At 48.5% G+C, this 25,000-nt stretch overlaps 1 protein-coding gene across 13 annotated transcripts in view; it reads left to right on the top strand.

Moving 5' to 3' along the window:
* The window catches only part of slmapa (sarcolemma associated protein a), a 163,170-nt gene that overhangs the window by 122,610 nt on the left and 15,560 nt on the right, over positions 1–25,000 (top strand). For all 13 annotated transcript variants that reach the window (XM_082967751.1, XM_045705714.2, XM_082967755.1 and 10 more), the window contains 5 exons: positions 5,600–5,800; positions 12,644–12,949; positions 14,528–14,645; positions 17,651–17,822; positions 19,308–19,442. In XM_082967751.1, the coding sequence (XP_082823877.1) occupies positions 5,600–5,800; positions 12,644–12,949; positions 14,528–14,645; positions 17,651–17,822; positions 19,308–19,442 (932 nt within the window). The remainder of the gene's footprint in view (positions 1–5,599; positions 5,801–12,643; positions 12,950–14,527; positions 14,646–17,650; positions 17,823–19,307; positions 19,443–25,000) is intronic.

The raw sequence follows: 25,000 nt of genomic DNA, 5'->3' as shown, positions 1-25,000 counted from the left end.
CTCTGTCAGAGTGACCATTGGCTTCTTGGTCACCTCCCAGACCAAGGCCCTTCTCCCCCTATTGCTCAGTTTGGCCGGGCGGCCAGCTCTAGGAAGAGTCTTGGTGGTTCCAAACTTGAAGTTAAGAATTATGGAGATCACTGTGTTTTTGGGGACTTTCAATGCTGCATAAATGTGTTGGTACCCTTCCCCAGATCTGTGCCTCGACACAATCCTGTCTCAAAACTGTATAGACAATTCCTTTGACCTCATGGCTTGGTTTTTGCTCTGACATGCACTGTCAACTATGGAACCTTATATAGACAGGTGTGTCTCTTTCCAAATCATGTCCAATCAATTGAATTTACCACAGGTGGACTCCAATCAAGTTGTAGAAACATCTCAAGCATGATCAATGGAAACATGATACACCTGAGCTCAGTTTCGAGTCTCATAGCAAAAGGTCTGAATACTAATGTAAATATGTTTTTGCTTTGTCATTGTGGGGTATTGTGTGTAGATTGAGGGGCAAAAAATATAAGTTTTAGAATAAGGCTGTAACGTAACAAAATGTGGAAAAAGTCAAGGAGTCTGAATACTTTTGCCGATAGCAGTGTGTGTGTGTGTGTGTGTGTGACTCTGTGACACTGTGTGTGTGTGTGACTCTGTGACACTGTGTGTATGTGTGACTCTGTGACACTGTGTGTGTGTGTGTGTGTGTGACTCTGTGACTGTGTTTACTGTGATTCCTCTGTAATTTTCTCTGTAATATCCCCGACGGTCTGTCAGGTCGGTCATTACATTCATCATCACACTGAACACCTGCTTTTATCTGAAATCGTTGTTTTAGTCTGTCTACTACCACCACCAAGGTTAACTGATGACTTCATCAGAATCGTGTTATCAACACCATGTTGATAAGTCTGTCTTTTAATGGCAGGGTTTAACCTTGGCCTCTGTTTCCATTCGAGGACTGTTTTAGTGTTCAGTTAGTCTGCCAACTCTACTGCTTTCAGATTCATTGTATATCTCAACTGCTTTCAATTATGAGAGACAGACTGACAGACCAGAAACCGTGGATAGGTGGCGGCATTCGCGCAACACTGAAAGCTCAAAGCACCGCGTTTAACCATGACAACGTGACTGGGAATATGGCCGAAATATAAACAGTGTAGTTATTCCATCCGTAAGGAAATCCCAACAGGCAGAACGTCAGTACTGAGACAAAGTGGAGTCGCAATTCAAAGGCTCAGACACTAGACGTATGTGGTAGGGTCTATAGACAATCATGGATTACGAAGGGAAAATCAGTCGCATCGCGAACACCGACGTCTTGCCTCCGGACAAGCTAAACACCTTCTTCGCCCGCTTTGATGATAACGCAGTGCCACCGACACGACCCGCTACCAAGGACTGTTGGCATTCCTGCTCCGTGGCCGACGTAAGACATTTAAGCGTGTTAACCCTCGCAAGGCTGCCGGCCCAGACGGCATCCCGAGCCGCGTCCTGGTGTGTTTACGGACATAGTCAATCGCTCCCTACTCCAGTCTGTTGTCCCGACTTCATTCAAGATGGCCACCATTGTTCCTGTACCCAAGAAAGCAAAGGTAACTGAACTAAATGACTATCGCCCCGTAGCACTCACTCCTGTCATCATGAAGTGCTTTGAGAGACTAGTCGAGGATCATATCACCTCCACCTTACCTGCCACCCCAGACCCACTCCAATTTGCATAGTGCCCCAAGAGATCCACAGACGACGCACACTGCCCTGTCCCATATGGACAAGAGGAATACCTATTTAAGAATGCTATTAATTGACTATAGCTCAGCATTCAACACCATAGTACCTTCCAAGCTCATCATTAAGCTCGGGCCCTGGGTCTGAACCTCCACTCATACTCAACACTGGGGCCCCACAAGGGTGCATGCTGAGCCCCCTCCTGTACTCCCTGTTCACCCATGACTGTGCAGACGACACAACAGTAGCAGGCTTGATTACCAACAACGACGAGACAGCCTACAGGGAGGAAGTGAGGGCCCTCAGAGTGTGGTGGCAGGAAAATAACCTGTCACTCAACGTCAACAAAACAAAGGAGCTGATCATGAACAGGAAACAGGAGAGAGAGAACACCCCCATATCCACATCGACGGGACCGCAGTGGAGAAGGTGGAAAGCTTCAAGCTCCTCTGCGTACACATCACTGACCATCTGAAATTGTCCACCCACACACACAGAGTGTGGTGAAGAACCTTAGGAGGCTGAAGAAATTTGGTTTGTTACCAAAAACCCTGACAAACTTGTACAGATGCACAATTGAGAGCATCCTGTCGTGCTGTATCACCGCCTGGTACGGCAACTGCACCGCCCTCAACCCCAAGGCTCTCCAGAGGGTGGTGCGGCCTGCACAACGCATCACCGGGGGCAAAGTACCTGCCCTCCAGGACACCTACAGCACCCGATGTCACAGGAAGGCCAAAAAGATCATCAAGGACAGCAACCACCCGAGCCAATGCCTGTTCACCCCGCTATCATCCAGAAGGTGAGGTCAGTACAGGTGCATCAAAGCTGGGACCGAGAGACTGAAAAACAGCTTCTATCTCAAGGCCATCAGACTGTTTAATAGCCATGACTAGGCAGCTACCACCCAGTTACTCAACCCTGCACCTTAGAGGCTGCTGCCCCATATACATAGACATGGAATCACTGGTCACTTTAATGTTTACATACTGCTTTACTCATCTCATATGTATATACTGTATTCTATTCTACTGTATTTTAGTCAATGACACTCCGACATTGCTCAATCTAATATTTATATATTTCTTAATTCCATTCTTTTACTTTTAGATTTGTGTGTATTGTTGTGACTTGTTAGATACTACTGCACTGTTGGAGCTAGGAACACAAGCAATTTACTACACCCGCAATAACATCTGCTAAATATGTGTGTGACTAATAAAATTTGATTTTGATTTGACCACACCGGGTTCCACTCCTAAACCACACCGGGTCCCACTCCTAGACCACACCGGGTTCCACTCCTAGACCACACCGGGTCCCACTCCTAGACCACACCGGGTCCCACTCCTAAACCACACCGGGTCCCACTCCTAGACCACACCGGGTTCCACTCCTAGACCACACCGGGTTCCACTCCTAGACCACACCGGGTCCCACTCCTAGACCACACCGGGTCCCACTCCTAAACCACACCGGGTCCCACTCCTAGACCACACCGGGTCCCACTCCTATCAGATAGAAACGGGGGGAGTAGTGTGTTAAGGTCATGGTGTGACTGAACCCCCACTAGAGGGAACTGTTGAGACAGTGATAAAAGTTGGTTGGTTGGTACTGTTTGACGTCATCCACTTAATCCTGTATTTATTTATGGGACACATGACACATGGAAGAATATTTCAACTTAATCAATCCTAGAGGGAGGGTTGGAGAGGGGAGGGAGGGAGGAAGGGTTGAGAGAGGGAGGGTTAGAGAGAGGTTTGGAGAGAAAGAGGGAGGGAGGAAGGAAGGGTTGGAGAGAGGAAGCGAGAGGGACAGAGGAAGGAAGGAAGGGAGATAGGGAGGGGTAGATTTGTCTCATTTCATCATAGATATGTAAAGGCCATGTGTGTTAGTCACTGTAAAGTAAATCCTCTCCTTGGTCACCATTCGACACACACCAGTCTGGAGGGTGAAGTCACAAGCTTTGCTGATTTGGCTGCTGTATAGCAACCTCGTGGTGCCAAAAGCCCTGGTCTGCCCTAGAAAATGTCCATTACAATCTCCAGAACGGCCAAACTTGACACTTTTGGCCTCTAAAATGTCTTTATTATGATCAAGTTGTATCCCCTACGGTGAATTATTTTAAAGTTTGCTACAAAGTTTTATTAGTGATGCATTCTGACTAGTACATGTCATGACACAAGATGGCAGCTCCATTAAACTCTCAGCCAGGAGGAAAACGTGATCCTTTTTTGAGATTTTTCCGTGGTGCCGTTCAGCAATATGGTCGCCCTTCAAATTGAAATAGTTCCCCCGGGTTTCGCGCGCCACCGGGAGTTGACAGGCGATGACGTCAGCGCCTTCACCCCTCTGGTTTTAATGGAAACATCAGCGGATATAAACAGCATCGTGACATCAGTGTTTAAACATCTGGTGTGTGATGTGAGTGGAGGAGTGAGATGGTTGCCCACCCCCCCCCCCCCCCCCCCCCCCTCCCCAGACCACATCATCCCAAAGGACCTTCACACATTATTCCATTACTCCCTGACTCCATGACTCCCTGACTCCCTACTCCATGACTCCCTACTCCATTACTCCCTGACTCCCTACTCCATGACTCCCTACTCCATGACTCCCTACTCCATGACTCCCTACTCCATGACTCCCTACTCCATGACTCCCTACTCCATGACTCCCTACTCCATGACTCCCTACTCCATGACTCCCTACTCCATGACTCCCTGACTCCATGACTCCCTACTCCATGACTCCCTACTCCATGACTCCCTACTCCATGACTCCCTACTCCATTACTCCCTGACTCCCTACTCCATTACTCCCTAACTCCATGACTGCATCACTCTCTACTCCATGACTCCATGACTCAGTGTGTTATTCTCCTGCTGTGGTAAGTGGGAGATGTGGATGAAGGGTTAGAGTGACGTCTTTACTCCAGGGGACTTGTGTAATTTCATCTTTAGGGTTGCTGGGATGATAAACCCAAAACATTACAGACATTGACCTCCTCTTACCGAAGCGTTTAGCTTAAATTGGTTATTTTGGGTGATTTTTGCTACACAACAGTTCCTGCAGATATTATTATTACCGAATGTGCCCACAGGGGGCACTATTTCAACAGTTATCTTGATCCAGGAAAGGGATTGAATGTCTCTGCTGTAACCAAGAAGTTTGATCTTGACATTTAGCCACTTAGCTAGCATGTTAGCATGTTAGCAAACCAAATGTATAGCTGGATCCCTGAGCTGGATTTTATTTATTTGAAACGTCTTAGATTTCTTATAGTTATAAGCAGCGGCATAGCACGGACCCCCCCAGCCGCCCGCAGCCCCCCCCCCCCAGCCGCCCGCAGCCCCCCCTCCCAGCCACCCGCAGCCCCCCCCTCCCAGCCCCCCCAGCCGCCCGCAGCCCCCCCCCTCCCAGCCACCCGCAAGGCTGATTTTTAATGGAACCATTCAGCGTCTTGAAACTAAATACATTCACCTTAAGATTGACTGAGTTACACACTATACAAACTCTGTGTGTCCACAGTCTGTCCCTATATCTAACTATCTTGTCAGTCCTCTCTCCAGACGAGCTCAGTCGGGCCAACCTGGAGCCCGGGTTGGTGTCTTACTCTGTGTTGTCCCCTGTGTGTCCCTGTCTAACTGTCCCCTGTGTGTCCCTGTCTAACTGTCCCCTCTGTGTCCCTGTCTAACTGTCCCATGTGTCCACTCCTCTCTCCAGACGAGCTCAGTCGGGCCAACCTGGAGCCCGGGTTGGTGTCTTACTCTGTGTTGTCCCCTGTGTGTCCCTGTCTAACTGTCCCCTGTGTGTCCCTGTCTAACTGTCCCCTGTGTGTCCCTGTCTAACTGTCCCCTCTGTCCACTCCTCTCTCCAGACGAGCTCAGTCGGGCCAACCTGGAGCCCGGGGACAAAGAGCAGGTGATTAACCACCTCCATAGAGCTCTGCTGGAGGCCCAGGAGTTGGCCAACACAGGCAAGCAGAAGTGTCTGGAGCTCCAGGCCTTACTGGAAGAGGAGAGGAGGAGCAACAGGCAGCAGACTGAGGAGTCAGCCAAGCAGATCCACTACCTACAGAGTGAGTATAGTACAGATCACTACCTACAGAGTGAGTATAGTACAGATCAGTAGAGTATAGTACAGATCACTACCTACAGAGGGAGTATAGTACAGATCAGTAGAGTATAGTACAGATCACTACCTACAGAGGGAGTATAGTACAGATCACTACCTACAGAGGGAGTATAGTACAGATCAGTAGAGTATAGTACAGATCAGTAGAGTATAGTACAGATCACTACCTACAGAGTGAGTATAGTACAGATCAGTAGAGTATAGTACAGATCACTACCTACAGAGGGAGTATAGTACAGATCAGTAGAGTATAGTACAGATCACTACCTACAGAGGGAGTATAGTACAGATCACTACCTACAGAGGGAGTATAGTACAGATCAGTAGAGTATAGTACAGATCAGTAGAGTATAGTACAGATCCACTACCTACAGAGGGAGTATAGTACAGATCAGTAGAGTATAGTACAGATCAGTAGAGTATAGTACAGATCACTACCTACAGAGTGAGTATAGTACAGATCAGTAGAGTATAGTACAGATCACTACCTACAGAGGGAGTATAGTACAGATCACTACCTACAGAGGGAGTATAGTACAGATCACTACCTACAGAGGGAGTATAGTACAGATCACTACCTACAGAGGGAGTATAGTACAGATCAGTAGAGTATAGTACAGATCACTACCTACAGAGGGAGTATAGTACAGATCAGTAGAGTATAGTAGAGATCACTACCTACAGAGGGAGTATAGTACAGATCAGTAGAGTATAGTACAGATCACTACCTACAGAGGGAGTATAGTACAGATCAGTAGAGTATAGTACAGATCACTACCTACAGAGGGAGTATAGTACAGATCAGTAGAGTATAGTACAGATCACTACCTACAGAGGGAGTATAGTACAGATCACTACCTACAGAGGGAGTATAGTACAGATCAGTAGAGTATAGTACAGATCAGTAGAGTATAGTACAGATCACTACCTACAGAGTGAGTATAGTACAGATCAGTAGAGTATAGTACAGATCACTACCTACAGAGGGAGTATAGTACAGATCAGTAGAGTATAGTACAGATCACTACCTACAGAGGGAGTATAGTACAGATCACTACCTACAGAGGGAGTATAGTACAGATCAGTAGAGTATAGTACAGATCAGTAGAGTATAGTACAGATCCACTACCTACAGAGGGAGTATAGTACAGATCAGTAGAGTATAGTACAGATCAGTAGAGTATAGTACAGATCACTACCTACAGAGTGAGTATAGTACAGATCAGTAGAGTATAGTACAGATCACTACCTACAGAGGGAGTATAGTACAGATCACTACCTACAGAGGGAGTATAGTACAGATCACTACCTACAGAGGGAGTATAGTACAGATCACTACCTACAGAGGGAGTATAGTACAGATCAGTAGAGTATAGTACAGATCACTACCTACAGAGGGAGTATAGTACAGATCAGTAGAGTATAGTAGAGATCACTACCTACAGAGGGAGTATAGTACAGATCAGTAGAGTATAGTACAGATCACTACCTACAGAGGGAGTATAGTACAGATCAGTAGAGTATAGTACAGATCACTACCTACAGAGGGAGTATAGTACAGATCAGTAGAGTATAGTACAGATCACTACCTACAGAGGGAGTATAGTACAGATCAGTAGAGTATAGTACAGATCACTACCTACTGAGGGAGTATAGTACAGATCACTACCTACAGAGGGAGTATAGTACAGATCCACTACCTACAGAGGGAGTATAGTACAGATCCACTACCTACAGAGGGAGTATAGTACAGATCAGTAGAGTATAGTACAGATCAGTAGAGTATAGTACAGATCACTACCTACAGAGGGAGTATAGTACAGATCCACTACCTACAGAGGGAGTATAGTACAGATCCACTACCTACAGAGGGAGTATAGTACAGATCAGTAGAGTATAGTACAGATCAGTAGAGTATTACATTTACATTTAAGTCATTTAGCAGATGCTCTTATACCATATAACAGACATTAGCATTACATTACCATATACAATACATTATATTACCATTTCGCATACCATACATTACAATACCATATACATTACCATACATTACATTACTATATGCTATGCATTACATTACCATACATTACATTACTATATGCTATACATTACATTACCATACATTACATTACTATACATTACATTACCATATGCTATACATTACATTACTATACATTACATTACTATATGCTATGCATTACATTACCATACATTACATTACCATATGCTATGCATTACATTACTATATGCTATGCATTACATTACCATTCCATATACCATACATTACAGATAATAATAATCAGTGGTTGTCGAGGGTGCAACAAGTCAGTACCTTAAGAGTAAGTGTCAGTTGGCTTTTTCATAGCCGATCTTTGAGAGTATCTCTACCGCTCCTGCTGTCTCTAGAGAGTTGAAAACAGCAGGTCTGGGACAGGTAGCACGTCCGGTGAACAGGTCAGGGTTCCATAACCGCAGGCATAACAGTTGAAACTGGAGCAGCAGCACGGCCAGGTGGACTGGGGACAGCAAGGAGTCATCATGCCAGGTAGTCCTGAGGCATGGTCCTAGGGCTCAGGTCCTCCGAGATAGAGAGAGATAAAGAAAGAGAGAATTAGAGAGAGCATACTTAAATTCACACAGGACACCGGATAAGACAGGAGAAATACTCCAGATATAACAGACTGACCCTAGCCCCCCGACACAAACTACTGCAGCATAAATACTGGAGGCTGAGACAGGAGGGATCAGGAGACACTGTGGCCCCATCCGATGATACCCCCGGACAGGGCCAAACAGGCAGGATATAACCCCACCCACTTTGCCAAAGCACAGCCCCCACACCACTAGAGGGATATCTCCAACCACCAACTTACCGTCCTAAGACAAGGCCGAGTATAGCCCACAAAGATCTCCGCCACGGCACAACCCAAGGGGGGGGCGCCAACCCAGACAGGAAGACCACGTCAGTGACTCAACCCACAATCCCATATTGTAACGGTTTTGACTTGAGGTTATCGTTTTATAGGGGTGCCAGGTATGTTGTGCCTACCAGAGAAAATATTGGTTTCTCCTTTTGGTTTGGGAGGAAATTAGTCCCATCTGGTCCGTCAAGTCTACACCAATACAAAGGACTCATGTAAAAGACAGGATGGAAATTCACTTTTCATAAACCCTTAAAACATTGAAAAGAACTTAGAAAACAACTGTATTCTTTTGCGTGGATTGTATTAACAACATAAATGATATCACACACACAACAATATAACAATAATGAGCTTTAAACAGCTCTGGTTCCTCCAGAAATGGTCCTGTACCTCGGGCCTAAAAAGAGTCCAGCCCGGTAAACAAGTTCAGGGAACTCAAGTGACCTTTGTCACGCAATGTTTGTCCGTTCATACCAGTGTAGCGTAAACCCCAGTGTCAATCATACAATCAAAATAACAAATATCTTACCACACAACTATAAAGCGTATCGCATCTTAATACGTCCTCAACAACTGACCACATAAATCATCACGGTATACATCACACCAAAACAAATGAAATACCGTATACAAAAAGGTTGTAGTCAGTCAGTCAGACAAGCCAATCCGCCGACAGATAACCAGCGGGGAACAACGGAGATGTGTCGTCCACGGACGCAAAGAGTGGATCCGGTCCTGGGTAAACTTGCTATTAGGCTACACAAAGCACACTTTTAAATGCAACACAACAAACGGAAGAGAGACGCTTCAGAACTAGAGGGTTGACCACATCCTCATTCACGTCTCCATCACAACCCCACTTTTGCGCAGCTGATGCTGGCTATTTAAATTGGGAATTAAAGGGGAAGCGCCCTATTGGAAGGAGAAGCACTATTTAATTGGGAATTAAAGGGGAAGCGCCCTATTGGAAGGAGAAGCACTGAGACGGTTCAGAAACATTCAGGGCCGTCACAATATGCCATACATTACATACCATATACTACACATTACAATACAATATGCCATGCATTACATTACTATAACATACCATATACTACACATTACAATACAATATGCCATGCATTACATTACTATAACATACCATATACTACACATTACAATACAATATGCTATGCATTACATTACTATAACATACCATATACTACACATTACAATACAATATGCTATGCATTACATTACTATAACATACCATATACTACACATTACAATACAATATGCTATGCATTACATTACTATAACATACCATATACTACACATTACAATACAATATGCTATACATTACATTACTATAACATACCATATACTACACATTACAATACAATATGCCATGCATTACATTACTATAACATACCATATACTACACATTACAATACAATATGCCATGCATTACATTACTATAACATACCATATACTACACATTACAATACAATATGCTATGCATTACATTACTATAACATACCATATACTACACATTACAATACAATATGCCATGCATTACATTACTATAACATACCATATACTACACATTACAATACAATATGCTATGCATTACATTACTATAACATACCATATACTACACATTACAATACAATATGCCATGCATTACATTACTATAACATACCATATACTACACATTACAATACAATATGCCATGCATTACATTACTATAACATACCATATACTACACATTACAATACAATATGCTATGCATTACATTACTATAACATACCATATACTACACATTACAATACAATATGCTATGCATTACATTACTATAACATACCATATACTACACATTACAATACAATATGCCATGCATTACATTACTATAACATACCATATACTACACATTACAATACAATATGCCATGCATTACATTACTATAACATACCATATACTACACATTACAATACAATATGCTATGCATTACATTACTATAACATACCATATACTACACATTACAATACAATATGCTATGCATTACATTACTATAACATACAATATGCTATGCATTACATTACTATAACATACCATATACTACACATTACAATACAATATGCCATGCATTACATTACTATAACATACCATATACTACACATTACAATACAATATGCCATGCATTACATTACTATAACATACCATATACTACACATTACAATACAATATGCTATGCATTACATTACTATAACATACCATATACTACACATTACAATACATTATCATACATTACGTTACTATAACATACATTATTATGCTGTATCATACATTACATTACTATACCATACATTGCATTACTATATCTTATATTACTATACCATGCCATACATTACATTACATTACTATGCATTGCAATACTATACCATACTTTACATTACTATACCACATTACAATACTATACCACACATTACTATACATTACAATACCATACTTTACATTACTATGCCGTACATTACTATACCATACATTGCATTACTATACCACACATTACAATACCATACTTTACTATGCCATACATTACTATGCCATACATTACTATAGCATACCTTATAGCATACATTACTATACCACACATTACCATTACTATAGCATACATTACATTACTATACATTACATTACTATACCATACATTACTATACCATACATTACATTACTATACATTACATTACTATACATTACATTACTATACCATACATTACATTACTATACATTACATTACTATACCATACATTACTATACCATACATTACATTACTATACATTACTATACCATACATTACATTACTATACATTACATTACTATACATTACATTACAATACCATACATTACTATACCATACATTACGACGCCATACTTTACTATACCATACATTACATTACTATACCATACATTACATTACTATACATTACATTACTATACATTACATTACTATACATTGCTATACATTACTATACCATACATTACTATACCATACATTACATTACTATACATTACATTACTATACCATACATTACTATACCATACATTACATTACTATACATTACATTACTATACATTACATTACTATACCATACATTACATTACTATACATTACTATACCATACATTACATTACTATACATTACATTACTATACCATACATTACTATACCATACATTACGACGCCATACTTTACTATACCATACATTACATTACTATACCATACATTACATTACTATACATTACATTACTATACACTACATTGCTATACATTACTATACCATACATTACATTACTATACATTACTATACCATACATTACATTACTATACCATACATTACATTACTATACATTACATTACTATACATTACATTACTATACCATACATTACATTACTATACATTACATTACTATACATTACATTACTATACCATACATTACTATACCATACATTACTATACCATACATTACATTACTATACCTTACATTACTATACCTTACATTACTATACATTACTATACCATACATTACATTGCTGTACTATCCAGATACATTACTACACAGTGCGTACAGTAACAAACAGATGTACCTAAATGCAACCCCATCCCTTTAGGGCAGCTCTGAGTTTCTTATTCCATATATTTATTAGGGCAGCTCTGCTTTGGGGTGGGAATCAAACCAGCAAGCTTGTGTCCATGGCAACCCGCGTCTTACAGCCCCTATATATATTATTGTCTACATTACACGATTGTTTCCAGGTCAGTTGAGGGAAGAGATGTTCTATATTATATAGTGTATATGAAAGTATATACCATCTGTTTCCAGGTCAGTTGGGGAAGCTAGCGGTAGACATGGAGGAGCTGAAGGAGCGAAGAGAGAGCAGCATCAGCAGCACACAAGAGGAGCTGTACTCGGCTCAGGAGGAGGTGCTCGTTCTCCACCACGCCATGGAGGCCGCCACGGCCGAGAGGGAGCGAGACATCGCCGCCCTGCAGAGGGACCTGGGAGGTGTCACGGCCGAGCTGGAGAAGTGGCGTCAGGCTGCGTCCAAATACGAACAGGAGATCAACTCCCTGCAGGCCACCTTCCAACAGCAGAGCCTGCACCAGCAGAGAGCCCTCGAGCTACAAGGTACTATGCTAACCGCTAACCTTTCCAATAGCAGAGCCTGCACCAGCAGAGAGCCCTCGAGCTACAAGGTACTATGCTAACCGCTAACCTTTCCAATAGCAGAGCCTGCACCAGCAGAGAGCCCTCGAGCTACAAGGTACTATGCTAACCGCTAACCTTTCCAATAGCAGAGCCTGCACCAGCAGAGAGCCCTCGAGCTACAAGGTACTATGCTAACCGCTAACCTTTCCAATAGCAGAGCCTGCACCAGCAGAGAGCCCTCGAGCTACAAGGTACTATGCTAACCGCTAACCTTTCCAATAGCAGAGCCTGCACCAGCAGAGAGCCCTCGAGCTACAAGGTACTATGCTAACCGCTAACCTTTCCAATAGCAGAGCCTGCACCAGCAGAGAGCCCTCGAGCTACAAGGTACTATGCTAACCGCTAACCTTTCCAATAGCAGAGCCTGCACCAGCAGAGAGCCCTCGAGCTACAAGGTACTATGCTAACCGCTAACCTTTCCAACAGCAGAGCCTGCACCAGCAGAGAGCCCTCGAGCTACAAGGTACTATGCTAACCGCTAACCTTTCCAACAGCAGAGCCTGCACCAGCAGAGAGCCCTCGAGCTACAAGGTACTATGCTAACCGCTAACCTTTCCAATAGCAGAGCCTGCACCAGCAGAGAGCCCTCGAGCTACAAGGTACTATGCTAACCGCTAACCTTTCCAACAGCAGAGCCTGCACCAGCAGAGAGCCCTCGAGCTACAAGGTACTATGCTAACCGCTAACCTTTCCAATAGCAGAGCCTGCACCAGCAGAGAGCCCTCGAGCTACAAGGTACTATGCTAACCGCTAACCTTTCCAATAGCAGAGCCTGCACCAGCAGAGAGCCCTCGAGCTACAAGGTACTATGCTAACCGCTAACCTTTCCAATAGCAGAGCCTGCACCAGCAGAGAGCCCTCGAGCTACAAGGTACTATGCTAACCGCTAACCTTTCCAATAGCAGAGCCTGCACCAGCAGAGAGCCCTCGAGCTACAAGGTACTATGCTAACCGCTAACCTTTCCAACAGCAGAGCCTGCACCAGCAGAGAGCCCTCGAGCTACAAGGTACTATGCTAACCGCTAACCTTTCCAATAGCAGAGCCTGCACCAGCAGAGAGCCCTCGAGCTACAAGGTACTATGCTAACCGCTAACCGCTAACCTTTCCAATAGCAGAGCCTGCACCAGCAGAGAGCCCTCGAGCTACAAGGTACTATGCTAACCGCTAACCTTTCCAATAGCAGAGCCTGCACCAGCAGAGAGCCCTCGAGCTACAAGGTACTATGCTAACCGCTAACCTTTCCAATAGCAGAGCCTGCACCAGCAGAGAGCCCTCGAGCTACAAGGTACTATGCTAACCTTTCCAATAGCAGAACCAGATGGGTTTTCCTGATCAATTCCTTACGTTATCCTCCCATCATATTGAATTGAAAACCAGCCAAAATCCCCATTTTTGTTGTTGTTGTTGTCCTTTGTGATCACATCCTTGCAGCGTAAAAGTTGCCCGTGTTTTGAATTCAGAAGGACTGCTATAGTAATGACCATCTGTTTCTGTAGGGGAGTTGGAGCGTCTTCAGAAGGGCTGTTCCAGTCTGCAGCAGGAGTGTGAGTGTCTCCGTTCTGAGAAGACTAACCTGGTGGACAGACTACACAATCTGGAGACTGACCTGGACAGGTGGGTCTACACACTGCAGACACAGCAGATTGGGGGGGGGGGGGGGGGGCACGTTATCCGTTAAACCAACAAATATGTCAGGTGTCGGGTTGAGGTCACAGAGCAATGCGATCCAGAAGTGACAGTGGTAAGGTCTGCCAAGTGTTGCTTTTTGTTTACTGCAGACCCGGTTTACTGCAGACCCGGTTTACTGCAGACCCGGTTTACTGCAGACCCGGCTTACTGCAGACCCCGGCTTACTGCAGACCCGGCTTACTGCAGATCAGGCTTACTGCAGACCCGGCTTACTGCAGACCCGGCTTACTGCAGACCCGGCTTACTGCAGACCCGGCTTACTGCAGACCAGGCTTACTGCAGACTGGGTCTCTTCCTCTAGCTAGGCCAGGTGGGGTGCGAATCCCCCTCTCTAACTGAACTAAGCGAGGAAGCCCATCTTGCGTATATAATGGTAGGGACATTTTAGGAAACGCTAGTCTCCAACTAAAGTAAGACTGTTCCACTTCTAGATGTATTGTCAAAGGAGGAGTCTGAGTGGAAGGGTTACCGTTTCAGACCTCCTCACGCTGAGCTGCAGCAGGGTTACCGTTTCAGACCTCCTCACGCTGAGCTGCAGCAGGGTTACCGTTTCAGACCTCCTCACGCTGAGCTGCAGCAGGGTTACCGTTTCAGACCTCCTCACGCTGAGCTGCAGCAGGGTTACCGTTTCAGACCTCCTCACGCTGAGCTGCAGCAGGGTTACCGTTTCAGACCTCCTCACGCTGAGCTGCAGCAGGGTTACCGTTTCAGACCTCCTCACGCTGAGCTGCAGCAGGGTTACCGTTTCAGACCTCCTCACGCTGAGCTGCAGCAGGGTTACCGTTTCAGACCTCCTCACGCTGAGCTGCAGCAGGGTTACCGTTTCAGACCTCCTCACGCTGAGCTGCAGCAGCTCTCTGTCAGTCCCCAAGTCTCTGCTCTCTGGGTGGGTGGGTAACCTGTCAGGTTCCATCCCTCTATTAGGTAAGAATAAGAGAGATGGAGGAGAGAGAGGAGGGAATAAGAGGGATGGAGGGGGGAGAGAGGAGGGAGGGGGGAGAGAGGAGGGAATAAGAGGGATGGAGGGGGGAGAGAGGAGGGAATAAGAGGGATGGAGGGGGGAGAGAGGAGGGAATAAGAGGGATGGAGGGGGGAGAGAGGAGGGAATAAGAGGGATGGAGGGGGAGGGGATAAGAGGGATGGAGGGGGGAGAGAGGAGGGAATAAGAGGGGGAGAGAGGAGGGAATAAGAGGGATGGAGGGGGGAGGGGATAAGAGGGATGGAGGGGGGAGAGAGCAGGGAATAAGAGGGATGGAGGGGGGAGAGAGGAGGGAATAAGAGAGATGGAGGGAGGAGGGGATAAGAGGGATGGAGGGGGGAGAGAGGAGGGAGAGAGGGGGGGGAGAGAGCAGGGAATAAGAGAGATGGAGGGGGGAGAGAGGAGGGAATAAGAGGGATGGAGGGGGGAGAGAGGAGGGAGGGGGGAGAGAGGAGGGAATAAGAGAGATGGAGGGGGGAATAAGAGGGATGGAGGGGGGAGAGAGGAGGGATAAGAGGGATGGAGGGGGGAGAGGGATGGAGGGGGGATGAGAGGAGGGAGGGGGGATAAGAGGGATGGAGGGGGGAGAGGAGGGATAAGAGGGATGGAGGGGGGAGAGAGGAGGGAATAAGAGGGATGGAGGGGGGAGAGAGAGGGATAAGAGGGATGGAGGGGGGAGAGAGGAGGGAATAAGAGGGATGGAGGGGGGAGAGAGGAGGGAATAAGAGGGATGGAGGGGGGAGAGAGGAGGGAATAAGAGGGATGGAGGGGGGAGAGAGGAGGGAATAAGAGGGATGGAGGGGGGAGAGAGGAGGGAATAAGAGGGATGGAGGGGGGAGAGAGGAGGGAATAAGAGGGATGGAGGGGGGAGAGAGGAGGGAATAAGAGGGATGGAGGGGGGAGAGAGGAGGGAATAAGAGGGATGGAGGGGGGAGAGAGGAGGGAATAAGAGGGATGGAGGGGGGAGAGAGGAGGGAATAAGAGGGATGGAGGGGGGAGAGAGGAGGGAATAAGAGGGATGGAGGGGGGAGAGAGGAGGGAATAAGAGGGATGGAGGGGGGAGAGAGGAGGGAATAAGAGGGATGGAGGGGGGAGAGAGGAGGGAATAAGAGGGATGGAGGGGGGAGAGAGGAGGGAATAAGAGGGATGGAGGGGGGAGAGAGGAGGGAATAAGAGGGATGGAGGGGGGAGAGAGGAGGGAATAAGAGGGATGGAGGGGGGAGAGAGGAGGGAATAAGAGGGATGGAGGGGGGAGAGAGGAGGGAATAAGAGGGATGGAGGGGGGAGAGAGGAGGGAATAAGAGGGAGGGAGGGGGGAGAGAGGAGGGAATAAGAGGGATGGAGGGGGGAGAGAGGAGGGAATAAGAGGGATGGAGGGGGGAGAGAGGAGGGAATAAGAGGGATGGAGGGGGGAGAGAGGAGGGAATAAGAGGGATGGAGGGGGGAGAGAGGAGGGAATAAGAGGGATGGAGGGGGGGGAGAGGAGGGAATAAGAGGGATGGAGGGGGGAGAGAGGAGGGAATAAGAGGGATGGAGGGGGGAGAGAGGAGGGAATAAGAGGGATGGAGGGGGGAGAGAGGAGGGAATAAGAGAGATGGAGGGGGGGGAGAGGAGGGAATAAGAGGGATGGAGGGGGGAGAGAGGAGGGAATAAGAGGGATGGAGGGGGGAGAGAGGAGGAGGGAATAAGAGAGATGGAGGGGGGAGAGAGGAGAGGGAATAAGAGGGATGGAGGGGGGGGAGAGGAGGGAATAAGAGGGATGGAGGGGGGAGAGAGGAGGGAATAAGAGGGATGGAGGGGGGAGAGAGGAGGGAATAAGAGGGATGGAGGGAGAGAAAGCAGTTGAAATGTTGAGAGCTGCAGTACACACCTACAACAGACTAACCCTTTATTATTCCATAACGATCTATCCATCTGCTGACCACCTCCCCCCTGTCCTCCCTCTCCTCAGTTCCAGGGAGCAGACTGCCAGTCTGAACAGAAGTCTTCAGTTACTGGAGAAGTCCCAGGGAGAGATGCAGAGTAGACTGGGTTCACTGCAGGACCAACACCTCCTGGACGCTAACGTACTGCAGACACAGCTGGCCCAGGCTGCTAGCTGGACACAGAGCCTGCAGAAAGAGGTATGATATGGTTCACATACTGCAGTCACAGCTGGCCCAGGTACCAGCTATCCCAGGTACCAGCTATCCCAGCTATCCCAGGTACCAGCTATCCCAGGTACCAGCTATCCCAGGTACCAGCTATCCCAGGTACCAGCCACACACAGCTATCCCAGGTACCAGCTATCCCAGGTACCAGCTATCCCAGGTACCAGCTATCCCAGGTACCAGCTATCCCAGGTACCAGCTATCCCAGGTACCAGCTATCCCAGGTACCAGCTATCCCAGGTACCAGCCACACACAGCTATCCCAGGTACCAGCTATCCCAGGTACCAGCTATCCCAGGTACCAGCTATCCCAGCTATCCCAGGTACCAGCTATCCCAGGATCTGTCCCTCTCCACCCCCAGTATGAGGACACCCAGACGTTGAATCTCTCTCTCTCTCTCTCTCCACCCCCAGTATGAGGACACCCAGACGTTGAATCTCTCTCTCTCTCTCTCCACCCCCAGTATGAGGACACCCAGACGTTGAATCTCTCTCTCTCTCTCTCCAACCCCAGTATGAGGACACCCAGACGTTGAATCTCTCTCTCTCTCTCTCTCCACCCCCAGTATGAGGACACCCAGACGTTGAATCTCTCTCTCTCTCTCTCTCTCTCCAACCCCAGTATGAGGACACCCAGACGTTGAATCTCTCTCTCTCTCTCTCCACCCCCAGTATGAGGACACTCAGACGTTGAATCTCTCTCTCTCTCTCTCTCTCTCTCTCTCTCTCTCTCTCTCTCTCTCCACCCCCAGTATGAGGACACCCAGACCTTGAATCTCTCTCTCTCTCTCTCTCCACCCCCAGTATGAGGACACTCAGACCTTGAATCTCTCTCTCTCTCTCTCTCCAACCCCAGTATGAGGACACCCAGACCTTGAATCTCTCTCTCTCTCTCTCTCTCCAACCCCAGTATGAGGACACTCAGACCTTGAATCTCTCTCTCTCTCTCTCTCTCTCTCTCTCTCCAACCCCAGTATGAGGACACTCAGACCTTGAATCTCTCTCTCTCTCTCTCTCCACCCCCAGTATGAGGACACCCAGACCTTGAATCTCTCTCTCTCTCTCTCTCTCTCCACCCCCAGTATGAGGACACTCAGACCTTGAATCTCTCTCTCTCTCTCTCTCCAACCCCAGTATGAGGACACCCAGACCTTGAATCTCTCTCTCTCTCTCTCTCCAACCCCAGTATGAGGACACTCAGACCTTGAATCTCTCTCTCTCTCTCTCTCCACCCCCAGTATGAGGACACCCAGACCTTGAATCTCTCTCTCTCTCTCTCTCTCTCCACCCCCAGTATGAGGACACCCAGACCTTGAATCTCTCTCTCTCTCTCTCTCCACCCCCAGTATGAGGACACTCAGACGTTGAATCTCTCTCTCTCTCTCTCTCTCTCCAACCCCAGTATGAGGACACTCAGACGTTGAATCTCTCTCTCTCTCTCTCTCTCTCCAACCCCAGTATGAGGACACCCAGACGTTGCTGTGTGACCTGCGGCAGCGTTATGAGAGGACCGAGCAGGAGAAGCGCTCCATCAACGAGGAGCTGGAACAGTGTAAATTCAACCTCAAACTGTTGCAGGACAAGGGCAAGAATGTAAGTAGCGATACCATAATTCCATTTCCTGTCCAGAAGCCACCAAGCCTTTTCTCTGTCTCTCTCTCTCTCTGTGTGTGATTCATTTACTATACTACATAGTCAAGTCAGTTAAGAAAAAAATTCTTATTTATAATGACGGCCTACCCCGGCCAAACCCGGACGACGCTGGGCCAATTGTGCGCCGCCCTGTGGGACTCCCGATCGCGGCTGGATGTGATGCGGCCTGGATTCGAACCAGGGTCTGTAGTGACGCCTCTGGAGCCCGCTCGGGAGCCCTGTTTGAGCCAGTCACGTGTGTTTGTTTACAACGAAGCACAAAAAAAGCAAAACGGGATCTTTTTAAAGTGAGTCACTCCCGCAACGGAACTTAAGTGAGGTGATCAAGTTACTTGTATGAAATTCACTACTAATGTTTGCCAGCTATATACGGTGCGTTCAGAAAGTATTCAGACCTCTTGACTTTTTCTACATTTTGTTACGTTACAGCCTTATTCTAAAATTGCTTAAATAAATTTTTTCCCCCTCATCAATCTACACACAATACCCCGTAATGAAAACCGGTTTGAATAAATTTGTGCAAATTCATTCAAAATAAAAATAAAACAGAAATACCTTATTTACATTAGTATTCAGACCCTTTGCTATGAGACTCGAAATTGAGTTCAGGTGCTTCCTGTTTCCATTGATCATCCTTGAGATGTTTCTACAACTTGATTAGAGTCCACCTGTGGTAAATTCAATTGATTGGACATGATTTGGAAAGGCACACACCTGTCTATATTAAGGTCCCACAGTTGACAGTGCACGTCAGAGCAAAAACCAAGTCATGAGGTTGAAGGAATTGTCCCAAGAGCTCAGAGACAGGATTGTGTCGAGGCACAGATCTGGGGAAGGGTACCAAAACATTTCTGCAGCATTGAAGGTCCCCAAGAACACAGTGGCCTCCATCATTCTTAAATGGAAGAAGTGTGGAACCACCAAGACTCTTCCTAGAGCTGGCCGCCCGGCCAAACTGAGCAATCAGGGGAGAAGGGCCTTGGTCAGGGAGGTGAACAAGAACTCGATGGTCACTTTGACAGACCTCTAGAGTTCCTCTGTGGAGATGGGAGAACCTTCCAGAAGGACAACCATCTCTGTAGCACTCCACCAATCAGGCCTTTATGGTAGAGTGGCCAGACGGAAGCCACTCCTCACTAAAAGGCACATGACAGCCCGCTTGGAGTTTTCCAAAAGGCACCTAAAGGACTCAGACCATGAGAAACAAGATTCTCTGGTCTGATGAAACCAAGATTGAACTCTTTGGCCTGAATGCCAAGTGTCACGTCTGGAGGAAACCTGGCACCATCTCTACGGTGAAGCATGGTGGTGGCAGCATCAAGCTGTGGGGATGTTTTTCAGTGGCAGGGACTGGGAGACTAGTCAGGATCGAGGGAAAGATGAACGGAGCATAGTAAAGAGATCCTTGAAGTAGCTGAAAGTTACCAACGGTACCACACAGAGCTCCATGTCTGTGAGTCCAATTATTAGAATCACAGGAACCTGCTGGTTCTGTTTATTCCTGCTATTTTTTTTTGTTTTATTTAAAAAAATATATATATTTAACCAGGCAAGTCCGTTAAGAACAAATTCTTATTAACAATGACGGCCTACCGGGGAACAGTGGGTTTAACTGCCTTGTTCAGGGGCAGAACGACAGATTTTGACCTTGTCAGCTCGGGGATTCAATCTTGCAACCTTTCGGTTACTAGTCCAACGCTCTAACCACTAGGCTACCCTGCCGCCCCTCCACTCTAACCACTAGGCTACCTGCCGCCCCTCCACTCTAACCACTAGGCTACCTGCCGCCCCTCCACTCTAACCACTAGGCTACCTGCCGCCCCTCCACTCTAACCACTAGGCTACCTGCCTCCCCTCCACTCTAACCACTAGGCTACCTGCCACCCCTCCACTCTAACCACTAGGCTACGCTGCTGGCCCTCCACTCTAACCACTAGGCTACCTGCTGGCCCTCCACTCTAACCACTAGGCTACCTGCCACCCCTCCACTCTAACCACTAGGCTACCTGCCGCCCCTCCACTCTAACCACTAGGCTACCTGCCGCCCCTCCACTCTAACCACTAGGCTACCTGCCGCCCCTCCACTCTAACCACTAGGCTACCTGCCGCCCCTCCACTCTAACCACTAGGCTACCTGCCGCCCCTCCACTCTAACCACTAGGCTACCTGCCTCCCCTCCACTCTAACCACTAGGCTACCTGCCGCTCCTCCACTCTAACCCCTAGGCTACCTGCCGCCCCTCCACTCTAACCACTAGGCTACCCTGCCGCCCCTCCACTCTAACCACTAGGCTACCCTGCCTCCCCTCCACTCTAACCACTAGGCTACCTGCCGCCCCTCCACTCTAACCACTAGGCTACCTGCCGCCCCTCCACTCTAACCACTAGGCTACCTGCCGCCCCTCCACTCTAACCACTAGGCTACCTGCCCCCCCTACACTCTAACCACTAGGCTACCATGCCGCCCCCTCCACTCTAACCACTAGGCTACCTGCCTCCACTCTAACCACTAGGCTACCTGCCTCCACTCTAACCACTAGGCTACCTTGCCGCCCCTCCACTCTAACCACTAGGCTACCCTGCCCCCCCCTCCACTCTAACCACTAGGCTACCCTGCCGCCCCGCCACTCTAACCACTAGGCTACCTGCCTCCCCTCCACTCTAACCACTAGGCTACCTGCCACCCCTCCACTCTAACCACTAGGCTACCTGCCGCCCCTCCACTCTAACCACTAGGCTACCTGCCGCCCCTCCACTCTAACCACTAGGCTACCTGCCGCCCCTCCACTCTAACCACTAGGCTATCCTGCCGCCCCTCCACTCTAACCACTAGGCTACCTGCCGCCCCTACACTCTAACCACTAGGCTACCTACCTCCTCTACACTCTAACCACTAGGCTACCTGCCGCCCCTCCACTCTAACCACTAGGCTACCTGCCGCCCCTCCACTCTAACCACTAGGCTACCCTGCCTCCCCTCCACTCTAACCACTAGGCTACCTGCCGCCCCTCCACTCTAACCACTAGGCTACCCTGCCTCCCCTCCAGTCTAACCACTAGGCTACCTGCCGCCTCTCCACTCTAACCACTAGGCTACCTGCCGCCCCTCCACTCTAACCACTAGGCTACCTGCCGCCCCTCCACTCTAACCACTAGACTACCTGCCACCCCTCCACTCTAACCACTAGGCTACCTGCCGCCCCTCCACTCTAACCACCAGGCTACCCTGCCTCCCCTCCACTCTAACCACTAGACTACCTGCCGCCCCTCCACTCTAACCACTAGGCTACGCTGCCGCCCCTCCACTCTAACCACTAGGCTACCCTGCCTCCCCTCCACTCTAACCACTAGGCTACCTGCCGCCCCTCCACTCTAACCACTAGGCTACCTGCCGCCCCTCCACTCTAACCACTAGGCTACCTGCCTCCCCTCCACTCTAACCACTAGGCTACCTGCCACCCCTCCACTCTAACCACTAGGCTACCCTGCCTCCCCTCCACTCTAACCACTAGACTACCTGCCACCCCTCCACTCTAACCACTAGGCTACCTGCCTCCCCTCCACTCTAACCACTAGGCTACCTGCCGTCTCTCCACTCTAACCACTAGGCTACCTGCCTCCCCTCCACTCTAACCACTAGGCTACCTGCCGCCCCTCCACTCTTACCACTAGGCTACCTGCCGTCTCTCCACTCTAACCACTAGGCTACCCTGCCTCCCCTCCACTCTAACCACTAGACTACCTGCCACCCCTCCACTCTAACCACTAGGCTACCTGCCTCCCCTCCACTCTAACCACTAGGCTACCTGCCACCCCTCCACTCTAACCACTAGACTACCTGCCGTCTCTCCACTCTAACCACTAGGCTACCTGCCTCCCCTCCACTCTAACCACTAGGCTACCCTGCCTCCCCTACACTCTAACCACTAGGCTACCTGCCTCCCCTCCACTCTAACCACTAGGCTACCTGCCGCCCCTCCACTCTTACCACTAGGCTACCTGCCGTCTCTCCACTCTAACCACTAGGCTACCTGCCTCCCCTCCACTCTAACCACTAGGCTACCTGCCGCCCCTCCACTCTTACCACTAGGCTACCTGCCGTCTCTCCACTCTAACCACTAGGCTACCTGCCTCCCCTCCACTCTAACCACTAGGCTACCTGCCTCCCCTCCACTCTAACCACTAGGCTACCTGCCGCCCCTCCACTCTTACCACTAGGCTACCTGCCTCCCCTCCACTCTAACCACTAGGCTACCTGCCGTCTCTCCACTCTAACCACTAGGCTACCTGCCACCCCTCCACTCTAACCACTAGACTACCTGCCGTCTCTCCACTCTAACCACTAGGCTACCTGCCGCCCCTCCACTCTAACCACTAGGCTACCCTGCCGCCCCTCCACTCTAACCACTAGACTACCTGCCGCCCCTCCACTCTAACCACTAGGCTACGCTGCCGCCCCTCCACTCTAACCACTAGGCTACCTGCCTCCCCTCCACTCTAACCACTAGACTACCTGCCGCCCCTCCACTCTAACCACTAGGCTACGCTGCCACCCCTCCACTCTAACCACTAGGCTACCTGCCTCCCCTCCACTCTAACCACTAGGCTACCTGCCGCCCCTCCACTCTAACCACTAGGCTACCTGCCTCCCCTCCACTCTAACCACTAGGCTACCCTGCCTCCCCTCCACTCTAACCACTAGGCTACCTTCCACTCTAACCACTAGGCTACCTGCCTCCCCTCCACTCTAACCACTAGGCTACCTGCCTCCCCTCCACTCTAACCACTAGGCTACCTGCCGTCTCTCCACTCTAACCACTAGGCTACCTGCCGTCCCTCCACTCTAACCACTAGGCTACCTGCCTCCCCTCCACTCTAACCACTAGGCTACCTGCCACCCCTCCACTCTAACCACTAGACTACCCTGCCTCCCCTCCACTCTAACCACTAGACTACCCTGCCTCCCCTCCACTCTAACCACTAGGCTACCCTGCCGTCCCTCCACTCTAACCACTAGGCTACCTGCCTCCCCTCCACTCTAACCACTAGGCTACCTGCCTCCCCTCCACTCTAACCACTAGGCTACCTGCCACCCCTCCACTCTAACCACTAGACTACCTGCCGTCTCTCCACTCTAACCACTAGGCTACCTGCCTCCCCTCCACTCTAACCACTAGGCTACCTGCCGCCCCTCCACTCTAACCACTAGGCTACCTGCCGCCCCTCCACTCTAACCACTAGGCTACCTGCCTCCCCTACACTCTAACCACTAGGCTACCTGCCGCCCCTCCACTCTAACCACTAGACTACCTGCCTCCCCTCCACTCTAACCACTAGACTACCTGCCTCCCCTCCACTCTAACCACTAGGCTACCTGCCGCCCCTCCACTCTAACCACTAGGCTACCTGCCTCCCCTCCACTCTAACCACTAGACTACCTGCCGCCCCTCCACTCTAACCACTAGGCTACCTGCCGTCTCTCCACTCTAACCACCAGGCT

Source organism: Salmo salar, chromosome 22 (genome assembly GCF_965601325.2).
Source record: "Salmo salar chromosome 22, fSalSal1, whole genome shotgun sequence".
In the NCBI taxonomy this organism is placed as follows: Eukaryota; Metazoa; Chordata; class Actinopteri; order Salmoniformes; family Salmonidae; genus Salmo; species Salmo salar.
The sequence above is the reverse complement of the archived record's forward strand: the minus strand, read 5'-3'. Positions and strand labels throughout refer to the sequence as shown.